Raw genomic sequence first — 22,858 nt, 5'->3', positions numbered from 1 at the left:
TTCCAGTTAATATGCAGCAAAGTGAAATATCTGTTCTCATGATGAAATCCTTAAAAGCTTTTATAGAAAATTACAAATAGTTTCTTATGTTCCTATGCTTTATTATTGATCTTTGTTTGTAATAATAATAATAATAAAAAAAAAAGTTTTTCTAAATCGCATTCATTATAACTTTCGGTTTCAACATTTTACTCGTATTCTACGATATATTATCTAGAATTTATAAAGAAATAGTGTATATTTGCATTAAGGTATTAGCAGTACTAGTAGTGGTACTAATATCTTTTAGCAATTTAGGACGAATTTACTAGTCGGAAGTTTTATGCTGTTCTTTGATAGACAAAAACGGTATTTCTCATTTACAAAAGCATTGTTATAATTAGTAGAAAAAATTTTAACTTCGTTAAGAATGGAATACAGTTATCATAGATGAGGAATAAAAAAAGCAAAGACGTAGAATATATACAAGTATGTATTTAAAAAGACTTAAAATTACATATACGAAAATGAGAGATTATACTATTTACAAGAAACAAAACACTCTACAAACAAAAAATTTCCACTTTCTCATCATCATTTTCACCCTGTTGTTGTTCATGATCAATAGAAACCCCCTCTGCTTCCTCATCTCTCTCAAGTTGTTCTTGTTTACTATGATTTCGAAATTCATTATTATCTTCTACACGTAGAATACCCACAATTCTCTCTTCCTTATTTTGAGAATCTCTCTTACTATTTGTATTCAAGTATGTTCATTAAAAATGGAACAGTGCCCTCTGTGGATTCTAACAACTGTAATATGTTCCATTAGTTAAAAATCACTCGTGCAGGTGTTATGATGTTTCGCATGCTTCTTTTTGTCAGTGTTACATGATGGTTATTTCCAAAAATACAAAGTGTTCTGGTAATGGTTGTCGCCAATGGTCAAATTTCATCCTGCAAAAGGATATGTCATTAGTTTTAAGGTACAGCAAATACTAGTACTACTACTACTAATAAAAATACATACTATGTAGTTTTAACTTTATGTCACATCTCGCCATATTCATGTTCGAGTGAATTCGGATGTATTCGGGCATTTCAGCCAATATTAGGAACAAGAAACAAATAATTTTGAATAACAATGTAAAACATTGTTTTGTAAAACGAATACAATTACATCCTAAGACTGAAAGTGATCGGGTGTTAACGCTGACTTCGTGACATCTGTGATGCGTGTGAGTACCCTGAAAGAGCAAAGATGTGCAAACATAAAAAATATGGGTTTCAAGAACAGATGTTACTTAGATGGAGCTAGCTCTGATCCATACGCAGTATGTAATAACAGTTTAAAGTACAGTTTGACTTTTTTTTTTTTGTTTTGTTTTGTTTATCGAGAGGATTTTGCAAGCACCGGTGCATTTTCATTGCTTATGTCGAAGCATACAATTTCTTTATTAATAAATTTGTAATACTTAAGAAAATTCCCTTTCCATCCCAAACACTGATATCATCTTGGTTCTTAGATATAACCCGTTTTGCACATAATATCACACCTTTAAGTGGACACGCTCTTCGCTTAATTTCGTTTTCTGTGTACTGAATGCATAATGCACGTTGACTCATTTATTTTAAGTGTTAAATTACATTCATTGCCTTTCTCATTATAGAAGATACATCTACTTTGCCACTACTAAACTCTTTCTTGCTTACAATGCATGAGAGGTATTCGAACTTGAGAGCGATCATAAAACTTGACTCGTAAATACAATAAAGATAGTAAAGAGATTCTTTTACTGACTGTATGCTTTTCCTTCTGAATACTTGAAAAAACAGTAAGCTTATGTTCTACAAGAAGCGCATGTCTAACAGAGAACTGAAAAAAAAATTGTTACTAATATACGTTTTTGATTTTCCTAGAAAGCACTATTATTACATATACAATTATACAAAATGTATGCATGAAAAGAAATTAGTGCATGTGCATATACTTAAAGTAAATGAATAGTAAGCTAATCAAAAGTGATCATAAGTAGTAAGCTAAGATAAAAAAGCTTGTACTGTACACTACGTAAAAATGTCATGTAATACAGTGTTTGTAATAAATTGATAGAAACGTACCCTACACTAAATTAAATAATATACCTTACTGTATAAGCAAAACTGGAAAGACGTGACTTCTACAGAGGCGAAAGAGCCATGTTTCCAAAAAGAAACATAATGTCACATGATATTAACAAAGGATACTCGACAATTAAAACGAAAATTTAACTATATTGGATGGACGGAAACTGAAAATTTTGTAAAATTCGCACCAGTGGATCCACGTCCGATCCTTCAACGGTTAAGTGAGGACTAATATGCAGAATATTTCAAACTCGCCTAACATCTGAAACATGATCGATCTTTTGAATCATTTTCCTTCATTCAATGTAACACGTGATAATGAACCATCAGCAAGAAGGGACATATTATTTCCCTTGTTCCAAAATCCAAGGATATTGGCGAAACACAAAACATGATTATTTTTTTTTCCTATAGTAAAGATATGATGATATCAACATTCAAACAAGAACTGCATATCATGAAACTTGGTTACTTCCACAGTGTACTGGAAAGAAATGTTTATTTTAGGTTGAGTCGCAAATTCTAACAATCTCTTTTCTGTTTTTCAATTCACTAAATAAAAAAACGTGTCTTCGTTACACATTTTTTGAGACGAGTGCTGATACCATGGGAACACACCCACCAAGTCCCAGAAGTTTTTGTGCCCCCCTCTCCCCCTTTCAAAGGCTGCATTCCAGTTATAAAATATTTTATACACATCTGAAATAATCTTATTTTATAAAACTTTGGACATTTCGTATTAGCATTAAAAAAAAGCATACAAAAATTTGGCTCAAAGAATGATTAAAGACAGACAGACAGAGAGAGAGAGAGAGAGAGAGAGAGAGAGAGAGAGAAAAAAAAAAATTGAAACTTTATTTGAACTTGTGTACCATAAATATTGTTTCCAAATTCCTGCATCATTTTTAATGTCAGAATAATTTTAAAATGAGAATAAACAATATATTTTTAAAGAACTTATGAGACACTTCGTCATAAATCATTTCAATATAACTATCGGTGGAAAACGATTAAATATGTACCTATGAATGTACAGCAATTAATAAGTATTGCATTATAAGAAGAAAGTAGAAAATTCACTTTCATATCTATTGACGTATCCCATATTCTATGAAATTAGTCCGCCTATTCACTGAGTATTAACTCAATGTATACGCTGTTCTGCAACTTTATAAGCAATTTTCGTAAACTCACAAGCACTTCCGAAATAAACCTCTTTGCGAATTAAAATACATTACTAACCGTATTCCCAAATTCTTTCATTTATGTCAAAAGCTACTCTCTTAATGAAGGACAGAACTCCGATAAAATCGAAACTAGTGGTATGGAAAAAAGGTTGGAATTATGCATCTGTCAAAAATGAATTATTATTGTATCCTTGAGACTACTGCATTTTGTGGATGATTTACCAATATGATATTCTACTGCACAAGCAAAAGTAAAAGATAACGCGCACAACTAAATAAGTTTGTTACACACCGTTACGGCAAAACAGGGACAAGTTTCCAAGTTTGAAGTTGTGAATTTAAAAAATTAAAACCTACAACCACATCTGAGATTGTCTTAAAATTTTCATTTTAGATATATATATATATATATATTTTTTTAAAAAAATCTCATTCTTAGCAAATCATTCCCTGACTCTTAGCTGAATTCAGTCTTCTCAAATTTCCTGACCTTTCCCGGTTTTTCGCCGCCTATATAAAGCATGAAAGAAAGATTGGAACAATGATTGATTCTTTCCATTCTTGTGAAAATTCTTCCTTGTTCCAGCCACAATTTTTTTTGCCTCCAGCTAAAATTAACTCAGCTGGAATTTCATCTACACCCGGAGATTTGTGGTTCTTTAATTTCTGTATAGCGGTTTCTACTTCTATTCGATTGGGTTCTGGAATATACGGTTCTGCGGTGTGTATCTCCTTTTCTCCACGCACATTAGTTTTTGGCTGCGTGTTCAGCAAATCGTCAAAGAAATCTTTCCATCTATTTAAGATGCTATCCGTATCAGTAAGAACTGTTCCGTCAGCTTCCTTTAATATATAAGCACGAGGTTGATAGCCTTTCTTAAATTCGCTGATCCCCTTATACATGACCCGAATACTTATATTTTTACTATTATCTTCGAGTTCCTTAATTTTAGCTTTCAAAAAATCGCCTTTCTTTGTTCTAAAAGTTTTGGAAGTTTCCCTCCTGATATCTGCGAAATTTTGTGTACTTATTTCATTCGGATTTTGTAGCCAGCGTAATTTTGCCTTTTTATCTTCTCTGCTAATTTAATGCATTCCTGGTCGAACCATGGTTTGTTCCTACATATTTCCGCGTGTCCCAATTTTTCTATTGCTGAACTATTGCTATCTCTAATTTCAATCCAAGTATCCTCAACACTAGTGCACTCCGAGTCTTCTAAAACCGAGAATCTATTCGAAACTTCAATCTGGTATTCCTCTCTTACCTGGCTTTCTTCTAATTTCTTTAAATTAAATCTCTCCGTTTTCGGACATTGAATATTACCTTTATTGAACGATAATCTCTCTCGTATTATCGCTAGTGATCAGTGTCACAATCAGCCCCTCTAAACGACCGGACGTCAATTATGCTAGACTGCCTTCTTGTGATCAATTTGATTATGTGTTTTTTCCGTCTGCTGATGTCCAAGTGTATTTATGAACGTCGCGATGTGGGAATTTTGTACTCTTCACGATTAGGTTTTTGGATGTTGCAAAGTTCACGAATCTAACACCGTTGTCATTACTTTCTTTATGCAGACTTTCGTTCCCTATAATCGGTTTGAAAATATCCTCTCGTCCTACCTTCGCATTGAAATCTCCTGATAGAATTTTCATATGGTATCGCAGGAGTTGGTCAAATATCCGTTCCACTTCTTCGTAAAAACTATCTTTTATATCGTCACCCTTACCTTCAGTTGGAGCATGTATATTTAAAACAATATCACACCACCATCCCTTAAGAGTAATAAAAGAAAGTCTGTCAGTAACAAATTCAACCCGTTTAATTGCTGGTAATATTCATTTGTGAACGAAAAACCCTGCTCCTAACTGGTGGTTTTTATTTCCTTCCCCGTAAAACAACGTAAAATTTCCGGATTTAACAGTTCCATTTCCTTCCCACCTAACTTCCTTAACTCCTACTAGGTCCATCCTGTATTTATCTAACTCATTCGTTACAGATTGTAACGCGCCTGCCCTTTAAATACTTCTAATATTCCATGTTCCAAATCTCGGTGAGTGAGTGAGTAACGATGAGTTACTTCTCCCTAGATCGGTTATATTATAAAATAACCATAGTCAACGTGTTTTGAAATTTCTTTGAATCTTTCAAATATATCTGAAAAATTACAAATTGTTTACTAAAATAGTGAATAAATACTTTTAATTATAATGATAATTAGCAGACTATAGGTCATTGTCATTCCCTCTACCTAGGTACATGCTGTAGTACTAGTATATATAAAAATATAATGATTTCAATAAAATGTTATGCTTAAAGTAAGTAATAGACAATACTTCCTACACAGTACAGGAATAATAAACATCCTAAGAAGAATACTTTATATCCCATTAAATTTCCTAAGCTAATAATTAGCAGACTATGAGTCATTGTCGTTTCTTCTAACTATTCCATTTACCAGTATTCGTATATACTACTTCTTTTCCTTTTAATTAACCGTCCTCTACCAGAGACTGGCCTTTCCTCTGTTAGCTTCAACTCAATCTGTTGATTCTCCTCTGGCACAGGAGAAGGGGACGAGTTAAACGGTTGGCTTTCTACATCGTCCTCAACAAGCGTTTTGCTTCTCGGATCACGCTCTGAAAAACAAATAATAAAGGGTATTTATAATAATAATAATTATCATACGTAAAATGGTAAAACGAAAATTCTGGGTGATTAGAGCTATAGGTGGCTAAGCTTAAATGTTCCGTACAAAAAATATACAAAAGTACACCATTCATGATATGCACGATACACGAAACATTGACGAAAACATTGACATTAAAACCTACAAACATTATGAGTTCAAGTTACTATATCGGGTCAAATGTAAGACAGTATTATGTACCTAATGTAATACGACAAAACTCCTTGGCTAGCAAACTGAGAAAATGACGGTCAGTTATATATAAATTAACTTATAGTAAAACGTCTAAAGAAGTTAAATTTTAAAAATTCTAAATTGATAAAATTTAATCTTTTCTTTTTTTCTTATACGTGTAACTACTTGAAAAATTAGTAATTCGTCGTAGAGTACCGTGCGAAAATCGAGAGGTTTCACATAAACAAAATATTCATCAAAATAATAATATTAACTAATACCTCACCTTCAAGTTCTCGGCGCACGTCCTCGGATTTTCGTTTGCGGCGAACAGCAATCCAGTTTCACTTGCCCTTCCCCCAAGACTTTAATTAAAAAAGAAATGTTTTTTTAATATTACCGAACTGAAATTGCATAATCATGAACCATATCTATAACCTTGTGTCTATAATTAAAAATTACTTATGCAAATAAAATATGTGCTTCCTTATGGACACGCACGTTTAGCTGAAGGAACTCAAAAGATCAAAATTAGTGGTTAATTTTTGACAATTGGGTTCGTAGTCCCGAACTAGAAGTTGAACTTTGGAATACACAGTAGAACTGATCCGAGTACCTAACCTTTGTATATTCTGCAATACAATAGTATCTGATATTGACATGCTGCTTATATAATTATGGAAGCTTTGGTAAATACCGTGCAGTAGTGTTGTTGATATATTGTGATGTGTGCAATATAGGGTTCAAAATTACTTTACTTACGGCAGAGACCTCCTCCTTGGCTACAGGTTGACTCCGTGGCTTGCAACCTGAAAAGATGATGGTTAGTAAATTAACAACAATAATAAAAATAAAACTTAAAATACGGCATCAAAAGGTGTATGAAGTATTAATTATATACATGTAATTAGTGTTGATACTGATGATTAAATGTCTTTCGATACCGTCGATAAAACGTTCTACGAAATAAAATTACTCCTAGAAATGGCTTCTAAATGGCAAATGAGGAAAAGTCGTTTAATTGGGTGTTCTCAGTCAATTCCAAGAAAATAGAGGGAAAATGGCAGTTAAAAGAGTATAATAAAGAAAAAAACACCCAGAAAATAGAAGCATGTTCGTTTAGAATTTACTTTGAGGAACGCGTCTACTTTCAACAATCTTAGCAAAAATCACAGTCTATAAAGGTAGTGCCTAAAGTTTCCACAAACTACACATACTTTAAAATATTTCCACTTAATAAACGTGAAATTGTAAATAGCCATTAATAAGAAATTAAGCACACTAATTTAATACCAAAATTCTGAAAGGAGTATTTAAATTCATACCTCTTACAATGTGGTTCTACCAATTGTGATATTTTGAACGTCATTTGAAATTCTTCTTTCCTCTTAGCCCAATAAATTTTGTTGTACTCCTTAGGCTTAGAAGCGTCTTTATACGGCATTGCTGAAAAAAAAAAAAAAAAAAAAAAGTTACTAAATGCAATATCACGAAAAACACTAACGAATCTCTCCGTCATTCTTCACGAAGTCCGTTGAAAATTTCTAAAAAATATTATATAAAATTTGACACCACCGAAACTATTAAAACCGCCAAAACCAAACTTAACATAAATATGAACATCCCTGAGGAAAACACACAAATATGCAGAAAACTGCTAAAGCCAACTTACTAGTTAATATAAATACGATTTTTAGTAAGCAGTGTATGTAAGCTTTAGATGGTCGATGACCCTTCCCCTTTTAGTTTACTTAATTTTATTTTCGCTTAAAAATCCGCAAAAAAGTCTTTTGAAAAACGAGCAACCGTCGCAAGCCTCTGGAAAATTCCATCGATCGCTATAAGAAAATCTATATTAAAAAACTTGAATATAGAGTTCGTTAAATATAGCTGAAAAGAAATCCAAGCAAGAATATACAGCTTAAGCAGATATACACATACAAATAAGCAATAGCCAAGATTAAATTATAAATATGTATAACACATAATACGATGTATGTAATTAAATATATGTCTGGCCAGACTTACCTTTATCAATAACATTATATACACTTGTACACTAATTATTTATTCACAAAATAACACAGTAAGGGCGAAACCTCGTCCTTACATAGCACTTGACGAACTAAAAAAAAAAAGAAAAAAAAGAAAAGAAAAGAAAAAAATTCAGATTCCTCGTCGGTTCAACGTCTCTTACTGTTCATTCTGGAATTTTCTATTCTCTCTTTTTATTTTATAAAAAAAAACACTCAATATTCATAAACAAACACAATTCGCAATTAAATCACAGAACATAAAAAAATACGTATGATGGCTTCACTTCTGCCTAGTCTAGTGTCACGAAATTAATCACAAATTCCACTTCACTGATTAGAATTGGAAAACACTGCTCTTTCCTCTACAGTTCATAGTTCCCCAGAAAACTGCACCATGAGTCTTTAGAAGGATAATTTTCTAATAACTGTAAAACATGTCATAACCCTATCTTGGAAGCAGAACGAAATAAATAAATAAATAATTTTAGGGACCAGCAGCCATCTCAAAAACCTGAATTTTGCAGAATTCCCAGTTTTAATCCCTCCCAAGTATTTACTGCTGATACATCTCTCTTTGATTTCTTTTCTATATTTTTTTTGACTACGATGTTTCTATCTAAATGAAACGAACAGGTACGCATCTCAACAAATTGCGAAGAAGCATCTGGAAGGGGCTTTGAAAGAAATACTCTACATTTTCTCGTTTCAGAGACATTACTCTTCCCGAGTTGAATGTTTTTTTGTTAGCACGTATTCAGCATGCCACTATCTAAAGCTACTTCCATTTGGGGTTTTTATGTATAGTTTAAAAGAAATAATTTTATTTCACTCAAACGTAAATTACATCAGCAAAATGTCCTTTAAAAGTATGACGTCATCACACCCACTCTCCTGTGCACAACGCATTTAAATTTTGTTCTACATGACAAATTGTTATTCTTCTTTCAAGAAACCAAATTTCATCTTTCTATCTGCATAATTAAGGTTTCAGTATTTTTTTTTTCTAAACCTCAAAAAAACCCACGACAGGGGAAAATAAGGGCTGAAATAGTCCAGGATCGAAAGTGCTAGTAAGATCTAAAGTGTTAGATCTTTGCATATGAGAGTCGCAAAGCAAACAATGCTTCAAAATTCTACTATAGAGATCTCCCGCTCTTGAAACAGTATAAACTTTCCGCGCAAGAAGCAGAACAAGTTCCTGATACCTTTTCGTATACAGCGCTCGTAATCAGTACAGAACTTCCTTCTCCCACCACTGCAAAGAGATAAAAAAAAAAAAAAAAAAAAACTTCCGTTTTCTAAGCTACGGTGAGAGTGTGATTATATTATATGTATGGTCACATATTTAAAGTAAAACTCAAAAACTCATATTTAAAGGATCATTGTGTGACGGCAGGCGAACGCTAGAATGGAACAAGCCAGAACAAGAAGGTAACATCAAACATCAAGACTTACGCTATGTTACCAAGTCTTTCAATGGCATCAATCAGGGTTGTAGACTTCATATAAATTCTGTGTTCAGTCGTTCCTTATTCTCATACAGGAATAAATGTCCATATTTTTAAAACACACTTTTCTCCGTTTTAATTGGGAAGCCAGTGGGAACTGTCACTACATTAAAAAGCCACTTTTGCTCCACTGAAACCTAAGTGGCAGAAATCTTACAATATTGGATTTATATAGTGTAAAACCGGTAAAATATAGCGAGGCATAGGCGCCGGAATCTGAGGGCTCAGATCCCTTCAGTCCCCCCAATATTACCGATGAGGGGGCTGAGCACCCCCCAATATTTCAGTTATGTTCTCGTATCCTTATTTCTTCAAAATACTTTTTCCAGACAGTTTTAGAAAATAACTACTCAGGTGCGTTTTCATTTTCAGAATATAATATTTAGTTTTCTTTAGTAAAATTAGTGTCGCCAAACAGCTGTTTTTCCGTTTCACAACTTTTATTGAAAAGAGGAAAGAGAATACTTTTTTTTTTTCTCCCGCTCCCAGCTTCAATTCTTTACTAGTGACTGTATTGGTGAGCATTGTCCTCCTGGGGCATCAAAACAAACACACACAGCGTGAATTGTCTTCATTTTATTACTATATGAGCGGATGTAAAGGACAAGTATAGTGAGCCTTTTTTTCTAGGAATTCTGGAAGCCCTCTAAACTTTCCCTGCTAGCAGTTGCAACACATGCTAGTTTATATAGGGGTTTATGACCCCTGCTTGCAGAAAACCAATCCTGCTTCCCTTCCTTTCTTCTGATTTTTTCTTTCTACATTTTCAAATATTTAATTTCGGTCATTTTGTGGAGAAAACGCAGTCAGTAACAACGTATACTCCGATGTGTTTTGTTCCAAAGATTTTGTGACGTGTTGGTATGTTAGTTTATCGATAGTGTTGACAGAAAAAATAAAACATTATTGTGGTGACGTGTTATGGTTTCAGTTTTCTGGAAGAAGAGGAGCATGAGTTTCAGTGAAGTGTTTGTTTTCTTTATTCACTCATTCATTATTTGCGGTTAAATAGTACTAATTGAACATTTGAAAAATGGATCGTTTTATAATGTAAATAATTAATATGTAAATGTATATGTATATGCATATGTAAATGTAAATAATTAATAAAATTTAGATTAGCCAAAATAAATATAAAAAATAAAAATAAAAATATAATTTAGTGTCGGTAGAGCCAAATTACAATAAAGTTAGAATTTACATTCCTGTAAACATGAGTTCTATTTTAACGTCCCATTGCCCCGTTAGGGACAGTAATGCTGCTTGAAGTTCTGACTTTAGGTAAGATATTATCTTAATATTAAGAAAATGTGAATCTATCATCAAATTGAATTAGTTAAATCTGGCAGACACAACAAATCCTGGAATGCCTGAAAAGTAAAAAACTACAAGTTATTTTGTACTCACCCTGCGGCTAAGTATTCAATTAAAAACTCCACACACTTTATAGAAAATGCACACATATTTATTTTTAATTTCACTAATTAACACACACTAACACCGCACGCAATATATATATATATATACACACTAGATATTCAATAGATTTTTTTTAAATCACTTTAATAACTGCCTTAAATGATTTTTTTAATATAAAAATAATAATAGAGATCTCTCTCAAATTCAAATGTTCACTGTCACTAAACCGTTTAAACAAGATATTTCATTTCTCGTCACTGTAATCACACTTCACTACAGATGATTCTCCTAGAGAGGTCCTATTATCCTTCTTCCTTGGGAGTCACTGTCTTTAGATCTTGTCTTCTATTGAGAATAAAGTTTTAGTTTCAGAGAAACTGCTGATAAAACACATTGGCATCTTTAACTCAGTCTTATACCTTGTGTTTAATAAAATAACAATTCACTGATGTCAAAATGAAGTTCAGCAATGCAAACAGTGTTTCACTTTTGGTATGCTAAACTAATATTCGTTTACTTGTCAGACATTTTCAGCTGTAATTTTATGTCAATAAAGATTATTCACTTTAGCACCAAATAAAATGTAGTTCTTCAGAATAATTATCTTTATATAACAGATATCCAAATAACAATTAGCTCTATTATTACTGCTGAAGTTATGTATGTATGAAGATATGAGTTCAACTCTCAGTTTCTCATTAAAAAAAAAAAAATGTCTGACTTTGGCGACAGTGGATCTTCAACTAACTGAATGTTTTACTCTCATTTGCTTTTGTTACACACACAAACGCTAGCTTTTACCAAAACTCGCCTCCTTCGCGGCTTTCAAATTTTTTTTTTTTCTTTCTTCATTGTCAGAGGATAGCGGGACTTTCTTTCACAATAAGGGTTGCTTGCGAGAGGCCTGACGCATGTATCCCTCTAGCGGTTACTGTTTCTTTTTTGAATGTAAACAACTTCTCTCAGTGACCGATATCCTTTTCTGTTTACATTTATAATTCATGATATTACCGATTAACGAATTACAATTGACATGTAACAAAAGTTGAAAACCAATATTTAAATATCCTATTTTACATTTATAAACTTGGGTGGAGTTGTCATTGTAAAAAAAAACAGAAAAAAAATACAAAATAACTTTTTTTTTTGTTGGTAGTAGAAAATTGTCTTCTGCTACCCTTCATCACACTCCAAGGAATGCCAGGAGTGCCAGAATCAACATACTGAGTTTAAAATTAAGCAAGAAATAGCAAACTGCCAAAATAGCTATTCTATAAAGAAAATACGGGTAAGGATCGCGATTCTATATACTAATATAACTATATCGGATCTGTCCAAGAATTGTTATAGGTTGGAATTTATATTCAAAAATATATTTCATACATCAGTACCTTCTGGCAACCCTGGAACAATATGAAAATTGAATTGATGAAGGTTCGCTGACTGGGCACCTAGAACCGTTGAACCACCCCCACCGGAGAGGTAGCGGTTCCATTAAAAGTGTGAAAATCGCGGTCAGTGAAACAATTTCTCACGTATTGTATTTGAAAATTCGTATCTAGGTGTGTATAGTTTAACAAAAGATTGCTCAGCGACTTTCTGTCGCCAATTTTGTTTTGTCCATCCTTAGAATTTCTTTCCTTTTCTTACAATATATTTCTATAATAGTTATAACACATTGAAAGAATCTTGTTTATAGTATTTCTTAGATACTATAGGTTGGCAATATTTGGTACTCTAAAGGTCACTAACCTCTATCTCCCTGAAGTTTCAAAAATCATATGGAACTTTCCAACAAATATACAAAAAGAAAAAGCAGTTTTCTGCTATGCCACTAAACTTAATGAAATTTAAAATAAAATAAAATAATATCAGAATGATTAGCTTGAAATCTAATGTATATAAAATAACTAAACTAATTAAATATATATATATTAAATCTGAATATAAGATTAGATTGCTTATGCAAATTTTATGAATAATAAAAATAAAATAAATAAAAAATCTCTGTTAAGCTTGCTCATAACATGTCTAAAGCCGACCATATACATTTTTGATGGTGAACTTTGACGTTTTATAGTACAAAATTTTCCAATCTGCACTTACATTTATATATATATATATATATATATATATATATATATATATATATATATATATATATATATATATATAAATCGTGACCCAAAAGTTAAATTTCGTGACTTTCGTGACCGATAGACACCCTGTTATAGTGAATTCTTAGCCATTATCGTTTCTGAATTGTTGCAACTGTATTGTTTAATTGACTTGATTATCATTCATCGTATCTGTTCAGCAGCAAGGCTACTTGAGACGTGGATCTACAATTTAAGCTGAAATCGACTCACTGTCATTCAATGGTCCCACCGGGAATCGAGCCCGGGACTCTGCACACCAAATGCACGCGTGCTAGCCACTAGACTAGCGGGGAGGGCTGCAACTGCATTGTGACGAGCTGTCAGTAGTCCATTATTGGCGCACAGAAACGGTGAACGTAAATAGTGAGAAAGTGAATGAAAACTGTTAACCAGAACGAAGCGGGAGGGGGGGAGGGGGAGATACTCAGGCAACAAGGTGTCTAAATCCATTCTGATTAAAACCAGTTGGTTTTCAACCAACTAACCCTACATCCATTGTTCCTATTTAGAGTAGTTGAGACCCCCAATGTTTTCTTCGTGTCGGTGCCTATGTAGCGAGGGATGGTTTCTTCCATACAGTTTCAAACTCCCAAGAGTAGGTTCCAATCCTACCCATCTCTTTCTCTCTATTGAAAGCGGAAGTGGTAAAAACTATTCTTTTGATAACCAATTTGTTTTTTATAGAAAATAATTCTTGCAAAGATGTTTTGGTGAAATTCAGCCAATTATTTGGCATCATTTGATGTCATGGCGTTGTTCTTAATACTGCCATGATTCGATGCTCTGTTTATGGACAAATATGAAGATCTATTGGAACCAGATCCGAACAAGCCAATTTCTATACATGCATTTATATTTAATGCACCACATGGCGTTTATGGGCGAAGTCATATCTGTAGATATTTGCAATCAGCGCAAAGAAACAGCTTTAAAAGTAAGATGATAAATATATATATATATATATATGTATTTTACGTAAGTTTGGGCTAGTAGTTTCAACAGCACTGCAGCATTCAACCACGGAGGCATAAGGGTACACTCCTCACAAATTGTGTCAAACATTCTTAACTCAAGTTGAGTAAAGCTAAAAGAACATACCTGAGGAATGAATAGTCGTCTTTTAATCAAACCTCCACTATGTAACATTTCTAGATTCGCGGTTAGTGCATACATTTCTGATTAGGATGGTATTACCAAATTGAAAGAGCTGTTGTGTTTTTTGAACGCTTATAAACTGTCTTGTTGAAATTAAGTTTACAAAACACACGTGTTAATTTTAATGGTGATTCGAAAGTTCCCTTAAATAAGATAAAGTTCTTGTCGACAGAATATTATCTTAGTTTTATTGTCTTTTAATGGGAAAAAAAGTTTCATTTCTTCAAGATATGCCAACTTATCTCGGAAGCGAAACTTTGAGAAGTTTTTGATTTTCAGGAAGTTACAGACACAAATAGCCTGATCTGAACTATTATATTCCTGTCAACTTTGAGTATATCTTAAATGACTATAAGAACAAAGTATCTGATTAGAACTTTTTGTGTTTATGTGTGCGATCTAGTAAATGTTATCTTTTTGTAAGTGGTTTCAAAACGAATACACCAATTTAACAGTAAAGAAAGATCGTAAGGGTATCTTCTACATGGAAAGAATATAACCTTGTCTGAACTTAAATTTTTGTTAAAGATTTTTCGTTACCATCAGAATTCCCACATAGCAGAAAGGAAATACTAAGCGAATGAGTGAATATTGGGCTTTGTGTAATAGAAATTAATCAATTCCTGCAAATCGAAGGCGTGAATGACAGTGAATATCACAGCTTATTGAGTTTGATTATCTCGTTCCTTAGCGTTTGCGTGATAAGGCGTTTGAAGAAGAGCGACAATGCAGAGAATACATAGTTTGGCCTTCTTATAGTACTATACGAGATAATTGGGGCAAGGCGAGAAGTTATGTTATTTCGTTGGTTTTGTCTATGCACTGTTCGTTATTGAAGCGAAGAATGGCATCTTCATGGTCAAAACGTTCATCCTGGATAACGGACAGCGTAGTTTCACTTTCTGGCGTGTAAGTGCAGTTCAGTTTCGGTTACAAGTTTAGGAAGTGCAATCATGTATCATTTATGAGTGTAGTGCAATACAATGGACGTTGCCAACAAGACTTGCTAAAATTTTTCCAATCACATAATGCTGATATTTCAATCACAGATAACGCTACCGCTACGAGAACATGCAAATCAAGCGTTTCAATATTACTGAAAACCTAGAAGGATACATGTTCAATTTCATCGAAAAGAAAAGTGAGAAGAGGATGCACGCATACAATTTCACGAACTGGTAACTTAGAATACAAAGAGGCAACCAGCCAAGAATTGCTGCAAAAGTTAGTTGCTGAAACTGTGTATATTAACGTGTCTATAGCACTAGGTAGACCATTAAAGACTGTAGGAACTACAATACTTGTTAAGAAGCACGTCCTTACAAAACCTACGGAATACAAAGTAACCTTTAAAAAGTTTTTGACGTCCCATTTGATGAAGAGCTCACGGAAAGAAACGAAGTGGTTTACGCGTGGAACAGCGATAGGAATTAGTGTGGCTATTGGCCTGCGCCAATACAGGCACACTGGGCACACAAAGCAATCACAGTTTGGAGGAGAAATGTGAAGGTATAGAAGTAGCTCGTTCGCGATTATTTGCCGTACGACTTCAAGACGGCTTGTCAGCAGTCGCATCAAATTATCGAATAGGCTAGGTATTGGGGGAGGATGATGTGAACGAACGTACCGTCAGAACTGGTTCCAGAAGTTCAGGATCTGAGGCTTTATGAGGAACCACGCAGTAGGGAGAGGTATGGGGTGGCGAGGCCCTGAAAGCAGTCAAATGTGTTGCAAATCTCAGTGCTTCCAAATCTTCAAGAAAACACTCACTTCACCTGCACTGCATAGGGAAGGTGTGCAAGTTGAGCCAATGGGTATCAAAGACATTTTTATCTGCCCACAAAAGAACAACGAGTAATAGCCTATTTTTCGTTCATATCTCCACACCGCACGGTCAGTGTTCATAAGTGTTAAACAGTGGGTATATTTTACACTCCTAAGCATACCAGACATTGTGCCTAGCATATGAAGACCAGTTCTGCACGTCTGGTGGACTAGCTGCCAAGTAGTGCATTATGAACTTCTACCACAAGGCTAGACTATCGCTGTGGACCTGTACTTGCAGCAGTTGCAACACGTATTGGAGCAGGAGGAGCCAGTATATTGTACCTCGAGGACGATTACATGTGGCAGATATGACTAGAGATACCATTTCGCGATTTGGCTGGAAGACATTGTGCCATGCGCCATATTCGTCGGAGCTACCGCCATTAGATTACTACTGTTCCATTCCCTGGACAACCTTCCACAATGACGAAGACATGCGCCACGCACCCACGGACTTCCAAGACCCCCGAATTTTATCGCCAGGGCATTCTACAGCTGCAGGAACGCTGTCAAAAGGTGCTGGGTGCTGATCGAGATTACTTCGACACCTAATGCCGAATGTCTGTTTCTGATAATCACGAAAGGCAAGAACCTCTTTTGGCTAGTTGTAGAAACGCATGATCTCTATAAGGAAATTCAAACGTAAGACGAAGTGCATTTTGTGGTGTAAATGGTGGGAAATAGAATTGTACGACGGAATGTTGGCGAACATATTTGAGCTGGTCATGAGTATTTTGGAAGTATTTCACCTTTCCAGGACCGGACCTGAAACGACAGACAGACTTCTTTGGAGTATGATGAATTCCGCTCAATATTATCTACAAGAAATCCTGATAGTAATGGTATTTTCCATCAAGGCACTTCATTCACACCATACAATCAAAAAGAAACCGAATAGAAGATCTGAAAATCGAATGTCTTGATTGGTCTGGGAACTCCTAAATATCAATCTTATCGAACATTTGTGAGGAAACGTGAAATCTAGGTTCAGAAAAATGGATTAATAAACAAAAATAAAAATACTCCTTTTCGCGTTATGCAGATATATTACGACACTGAACTGAAAATTATTTGTCACAATTTGATTTCTTGCATCACAAAGCGTAATGGACGTACCGTAAGACGGGCTAACTTTTCACCAGATTTAAGGAATTAAAAAAAATCGCATGTAACTTACAAACGTGATGATTTAGAACACTGTATATTAAACATATAATAGCTAGATATACAAGGAAAACATTCATGCAGGTACATTAGTAAATATTCAGTGTGACCATAATTATTGAAATATAACCCCATAGGCGAGGATATTTCGCATCACATACAAAAAAGTATGTTTAACATACGAACATAATGTTTCTGTGCAATGTTTTCCCTTCAGTATTTATACATTTCAGTCAATTAAACAAACAAGAAACTTCGTATGTTAATTATTGTTGTGATAAAGTTAACGACTCTCCCAACGATTTGAAAAACTAAATGGCTAAAGATTTGTATTCAGAAAGTTCTACATAGCATTAATAAGATAATCTAAAGCATGCTGAATTGACTGAATTTTTACGGTTATGTTAACTTTATAGTAGATTTCATTCCAGGATGATGAACAAAACACAAAGAAAGACTCAAGTAATGATTAATAGTTTTTGACATCAGGCCACTATAGTTATTTAACAAATCCTGCTTTAAAAATACCAGAACCTATTCTTGATGTGATTTTAATTACTAAAGAGTCCAAATATAATAGATTTGGTAAAGTGAATTTTAATCACTACGAATTAAAAACATGCAAACAGTAAAAACATATTATTATTTTACTTCCATGAGAAAATAAAGATTATAGTTGCACAAAAATAAAGATACATCAAAATATTGATACTATTTACTAATATTACTGTACTATTAATATTTTCAGTTACTTGTCTGAAAGCATTTTCTCACCTTTTTTGAAAATATTTCTTCGCTGGTTCCTGGGGCCTCGGCCAGGCGTTCAGTTGACTCGCTTTCGCTCACCATCTTTCGTATAGGAGAGGGTACCAGAAAATGGGGTCTCCCCATCACTTACAGTTGACGGGATCTCTTAGAGTGCGGTTGTGTTCTGCTTAATTCCCTGGCACGCTTGTGTTCCCATCCCTATAATCTTTGCTATAGAATAGAGAATGGGAGCATAAATAGTATTTAAAGTAGAAGTATTCAGTTGTTTTATTCAGGGTTGACTGGTTTAAACCAGGTGTTTTTTTTTCATACACTAAAAAATGGTTTAAAAAAACAAACAAACAAAAAACAAAAACGCTTTAAATCGTGTGAACTTCATGGTGACGTTTTCACATATCAAACCATCTGCATTAGTTTCATCTCCTTTTCATCTTTTAAGACGTCCCATGTTCAATCCTCATATCCTTCTTTCAAGTATAAACTATGTATTGGTTCCGATGTCACTTTTAGCGAGTCATCTTCTTAATAACCTTGGTATTACATAAGGATGTTAAACCTAAACATATCAAACGAAACCAAATTGTATATTTCTGCTTGCCTGAATGTCTGTTGTTCTATAAAGAAGTCAATATTGTTTGAATATATTGATAGAAATTGGCAAAATTTATTGATAACCTTCGCAGCTTCCAACATTAGCTTGGATTGTACTTTCAGTTTTAATTTTATTGAATGATATCTACCTACTAAATTTGTAATTCAGTACCTCAGGTTTAGCGTACTTAATGATAAGCTGATCTTAAAATTTTATATGCAAAGCAATAACAGGATTTTCCCAATGGCTAAGGCGGGAGTTTCTCGATTTACATATAATTCTGTATAATGTTTTCACTTGTGCAACTGTTTATCTCTTTGTCCTTCTGAAATGACTCTTGACAGTTATATTAACAAGTAAGTAAGTAAAGATTAGTACAACGTATTTTTATCAGGAGTCCTTCTAGAGTCAATTGGCAGACTCATCGCATTTGTGGCTAATTAGTCCCGGTTTCGAGTCCAAATGGAGGACAATTTCTAAGATGTAAGCCGAGAAGCAGTTTGAATTCTGCTTTAAGCTTATGTGATCCCTTCCAGCATAATCCCGTTGTTGCATAATAACACCAAGGTGAAACAAACTTATTTCTGTTCATATGTAATACAAATTCATAGAGTAAATTATCTAAACAAACAAACAAAAAAAAAAAAAAAAAAAATCTGGTTTAAATTAAAAAAACCGGGTTTTTGACAATTATGGTTTTACTGAAATAATTGGGGGCGTACAGGAAAGAGATTGCAATACTGCCTCCATATTATACAATGGAATATGCAATAATAAACAATAAATACAATAAACGCTACATAAAGCTATTTACACAAGTAGACAAAAATAAAATGGATTAATAAGAGAAAGAGCCCTACATAATAACGATATATGCCTATTTCAGCGGATTTGTTAGCAAGTTGGCCACTATTAATTATTAACATAAAGAATATAAAGAAAAGCAGAAACAAAGAACACAGAGAGAAAGGAGAGAAAAGAGACAAAGAGTAAAAGAGAAAATAGCATACGATACAGAGCATTGGAAAAAAGACAGAGATACTAAGGAACTTACTAAGAAAAGGAGGTGTGAACACATTTAGAAAAGGTGGAAGTAGAATCCTAGCTGATTAAGGAAATGCGCAATAAAAAGGATATAAAAAAGATGATTAAGGAGTAGTGTATGAAGTAAAATGTAAGAAATGTAATATGATATATATTGTAAAAACAGGAAAAAACTCAAAGAAAGAGTAAAAGAGCATAAGGATGACGTAAGACTTAAAAGAGAGAACAACGCGATATATAAACATGTAAAAGAAACAGGAATGATACAGATTGGAAAGGAGTACAAGGTTTAGAAGAAGAGAATAGAACATTAATAAGAAAATGGAATGAAGGGCGAAGGATTAAGAGGGAGAAAAGAGAAAGATTAATGAACTGGACAAATGAATCTCAAATAAATGAATTTGAAAGAAAACAAAAAAAAAAAAAAATAGTAAATGAAGAAAAAATAATACTCAACGTAGAGTAGTGGAGTCGCTAAAATTCAACCTTCTTTAACGAGGACGATTACGAAAGATCACTTACTGATTGAAATCCAGATTATTTTCCAATAGAGTAACTTCCAATAAACTTTCTTGTTATTGTTAATTATTCCATATCGGACTCCCGAAGAAAACTCATCTAAACAACTTATTGACCATGCCAATAGCGACTACTCTGTCATGACTCCGTTTTCTTTCAATTAGAAATAGGAAAGAAAGAGAAGAAAGTAGAAGGGTAAAAGAAGGAGGTAGGTAAGGAAGAAAGAAAAGAAATATGGTATTTTAATAAGAAAACAGATTACTGGATAATTCCGGAAATATAGCAAAAGGTTGGGAAAGTCCTTGAAATATGAATCATTCTAAATATTATTAACGACTAATCAATTTTGGAATGCTTTAGAATAGACACATGTTCCCTCATACCACCCAGACCTAGCTCCAGGCACCACGATCATGGGGTTGCCCAGACCTAGACCTGGAAACGAGAAAAGTGAAATCATTCTTGGTAATGTTATTCCAACCGGTGATTGATAACCATCCAGTATCTGAACTCTGTTCTCCAGGATCGACCACACATATGAATTAGCCAAGGAAAAAAAAAAAATCAAATTTATAAACTCAATATAAATTTATGTATCGTATCAATAAGAATCTCAACTTCCTGGAAGAAAGATGTCGTATTTAGGCTTATTCTTGCTATTTTTGCTTCACTCCTCGAGCCGATTTAAACCGTTAGTGACGGTCCTTCATAACCTAGGTTATTTACCTTAACATATATATTAAAACATGACACATATATTACAGATGTTAATATGACAAATGATATCACTAAAATTACTTAAATTAAATCTATCATGCATTCACACACTCACTCACTCAGGACAGTGTATATATGTTTAAAGGAAAATCAACTAGCTACAAGGGTACAAATAGTTTATTACATTCATAGTGAAAAGAGAAGACAAACAAATAATTATGAAAAAAAAATATTAAAAGCACAAATTCTTAGTTATATATTAATAGAGTACATAGTGTTATATTTTAGTAAATTTTTATATATTCAATCATATTGACAAAAGAAAAGAAAAAGGAATTATTACATATATCATATCTTAGGCATGCTAGAGCAAAATTATGATTTGCGACATACGCAAAGAAGACACTTATTTTATAAAAAAAAAAAAATTGGACAAAGAGGAAAGAAAAAAAACTTTTGAGTGTATCAGAACTTATGAGTCTACCTCACGTCGAGACATTAAAATATTACTAATTTGGAGCGTTCAAATCACAAATCACGCACTACTCGTAGTGTCCAGAACATTTCGCTCCATTTAACTTCGTTCGTGTTTATATATATATATCTATCTCTCTCTATATATATATATATCTATTGGTTTACAAAACCATTCGTCGTCTATACTTGGTTTATAACTTTTAACAGTTTATATCTGCAATCGCACACTGCGACGCTTTATATCCATCCAGGGATTTCGAAAATCACTTTCACCAGAGGATGTTTCTCCTCTTAGAAGGTCCATTTCCAACTTATTAATTGAATAATTTCAAGTTATTTATCCAACACTGGGACACTTCACGAGACCTTTCATTAGGATCACTTTCGTATATGTTTATACATGGTTCGGATTTAAAAAAAAAAAAATGATCTTCCACAGGTGTACGGAGTATGATGGTTCAAATTGAGGATAAAAAAAAACTGGTCAAATCACAGGATACATATGAAGGTGAGACGGATTCAAGGTACACTTTCCACAATGGTTTTAGGTTAGTCGTTCAGGAATAATATTCGTTATGGTATGGGTTACGTTTAGACCTGCCGTTACTTTTCAATGCATGCCATTACATAATTACATAGGTTATCATTTACATTGATTCAGAAGAAAAGGAAAATTATTTAAGTGCACGGCGGTATTCTCGACAAAATCTACATTCTTAAATTCGTCAGAAAACTCACTGGTAAAACTATAGCAACCAATACACGTTTAGGGGGGACAGACACGAGCGCTCTTACATATATTCATAATACATTTAATATCATACTTTTACTTTAACATCATATTCACATACTAATTACACATATATTTCGAAGTATTTATTTCTCTCTCTCTATATATATATTTATAATAAATGCGCACACATTTAAATTAATCATCCCCAACAATAAAATTTTACAAGGTTGCAACATTGTCCAAGAAAACAAATGACTTCCAACATTAGATTTGGAAACAAATTAACTTTTATCTGATACCGCGCGTCTATAAATTTTTAACTTTTATATAATCAATTCGTGTTTAAATCATGAAGGAGAAAAAAAAAACTTTGTGAGGCAGACACGTAACACAGAGCATTTCTAGATATAACTAGGTAAATCAAAATACAATTTCTGGGCCCAGGTTAACTACAAGGTAATTGAAAACCAAAACAGAAAGGAAAGTGACCAACGGATTAAAAAAAAACTTAAGAGGGACGACGGTGAAAGAACGTAATCGAAGTGTCGTCAAATACTAAGTCTTTGTTCATTTCAGCGATAGG

General features: G+C 33.5%; 1 protein-coding gene across 1 annotated transcript in view; it reads right to left on the bottom strand.

Moving 5' to 3' along the window:
* Positions 1–454: 454 nt before the first annotated feature.
* The window catches only part of LOC145684566 (uncharacterized), a 71,611-nt gene continuing 49,207 nt past the window's right edge, over positions 455–22,858 (bottom strand). The window contains exons 3-7 of the mRNA XM_081756964.1: positions 18,200–18,403; positions 7,483–7,603; positions 6,920–6,966; positions 5,753–5,933; positions 455–936 (exon numbers count right to left, since the gene is read on the bottom strand). Of these exons, the coding sequence (XP_081613090.1) occupies positions 867–936; positions 5,753–5,933; positions 6,920–6,966; positions 7,483–7,601 (417 nt within the window). The 5' untranslated portion in view covers positions 7,602–7,603; positions 18,200–18,403 and the 3' untranslated portion in view covers positions 455–866. The remainder of the gene's footprint in view (positions 937–5,752; positions 5,934–6,919; positions 6,967–7,482; positions 7,604–18,199; positions 18,404–22,858) is intronic.

This window comes from Thermobia domestica, chromosome 1 (genome assembly GCF_964235325.1).
Source record: "Thermobia domestica chromosome 1, izTheDome1.hap1.1, whole genome shotgun sequence".
NCBI lineage: Eukaryota > Metazoa > Arthropoda > Insecta > Zygentoma > Lepismatidae > Thermobia > Thermobia domestica.
The sequence above is the reverse complement of the archived record's forward strand: the minus strand, read 5'-3'. Positions and strand labels throughout refer to the sequence as shown.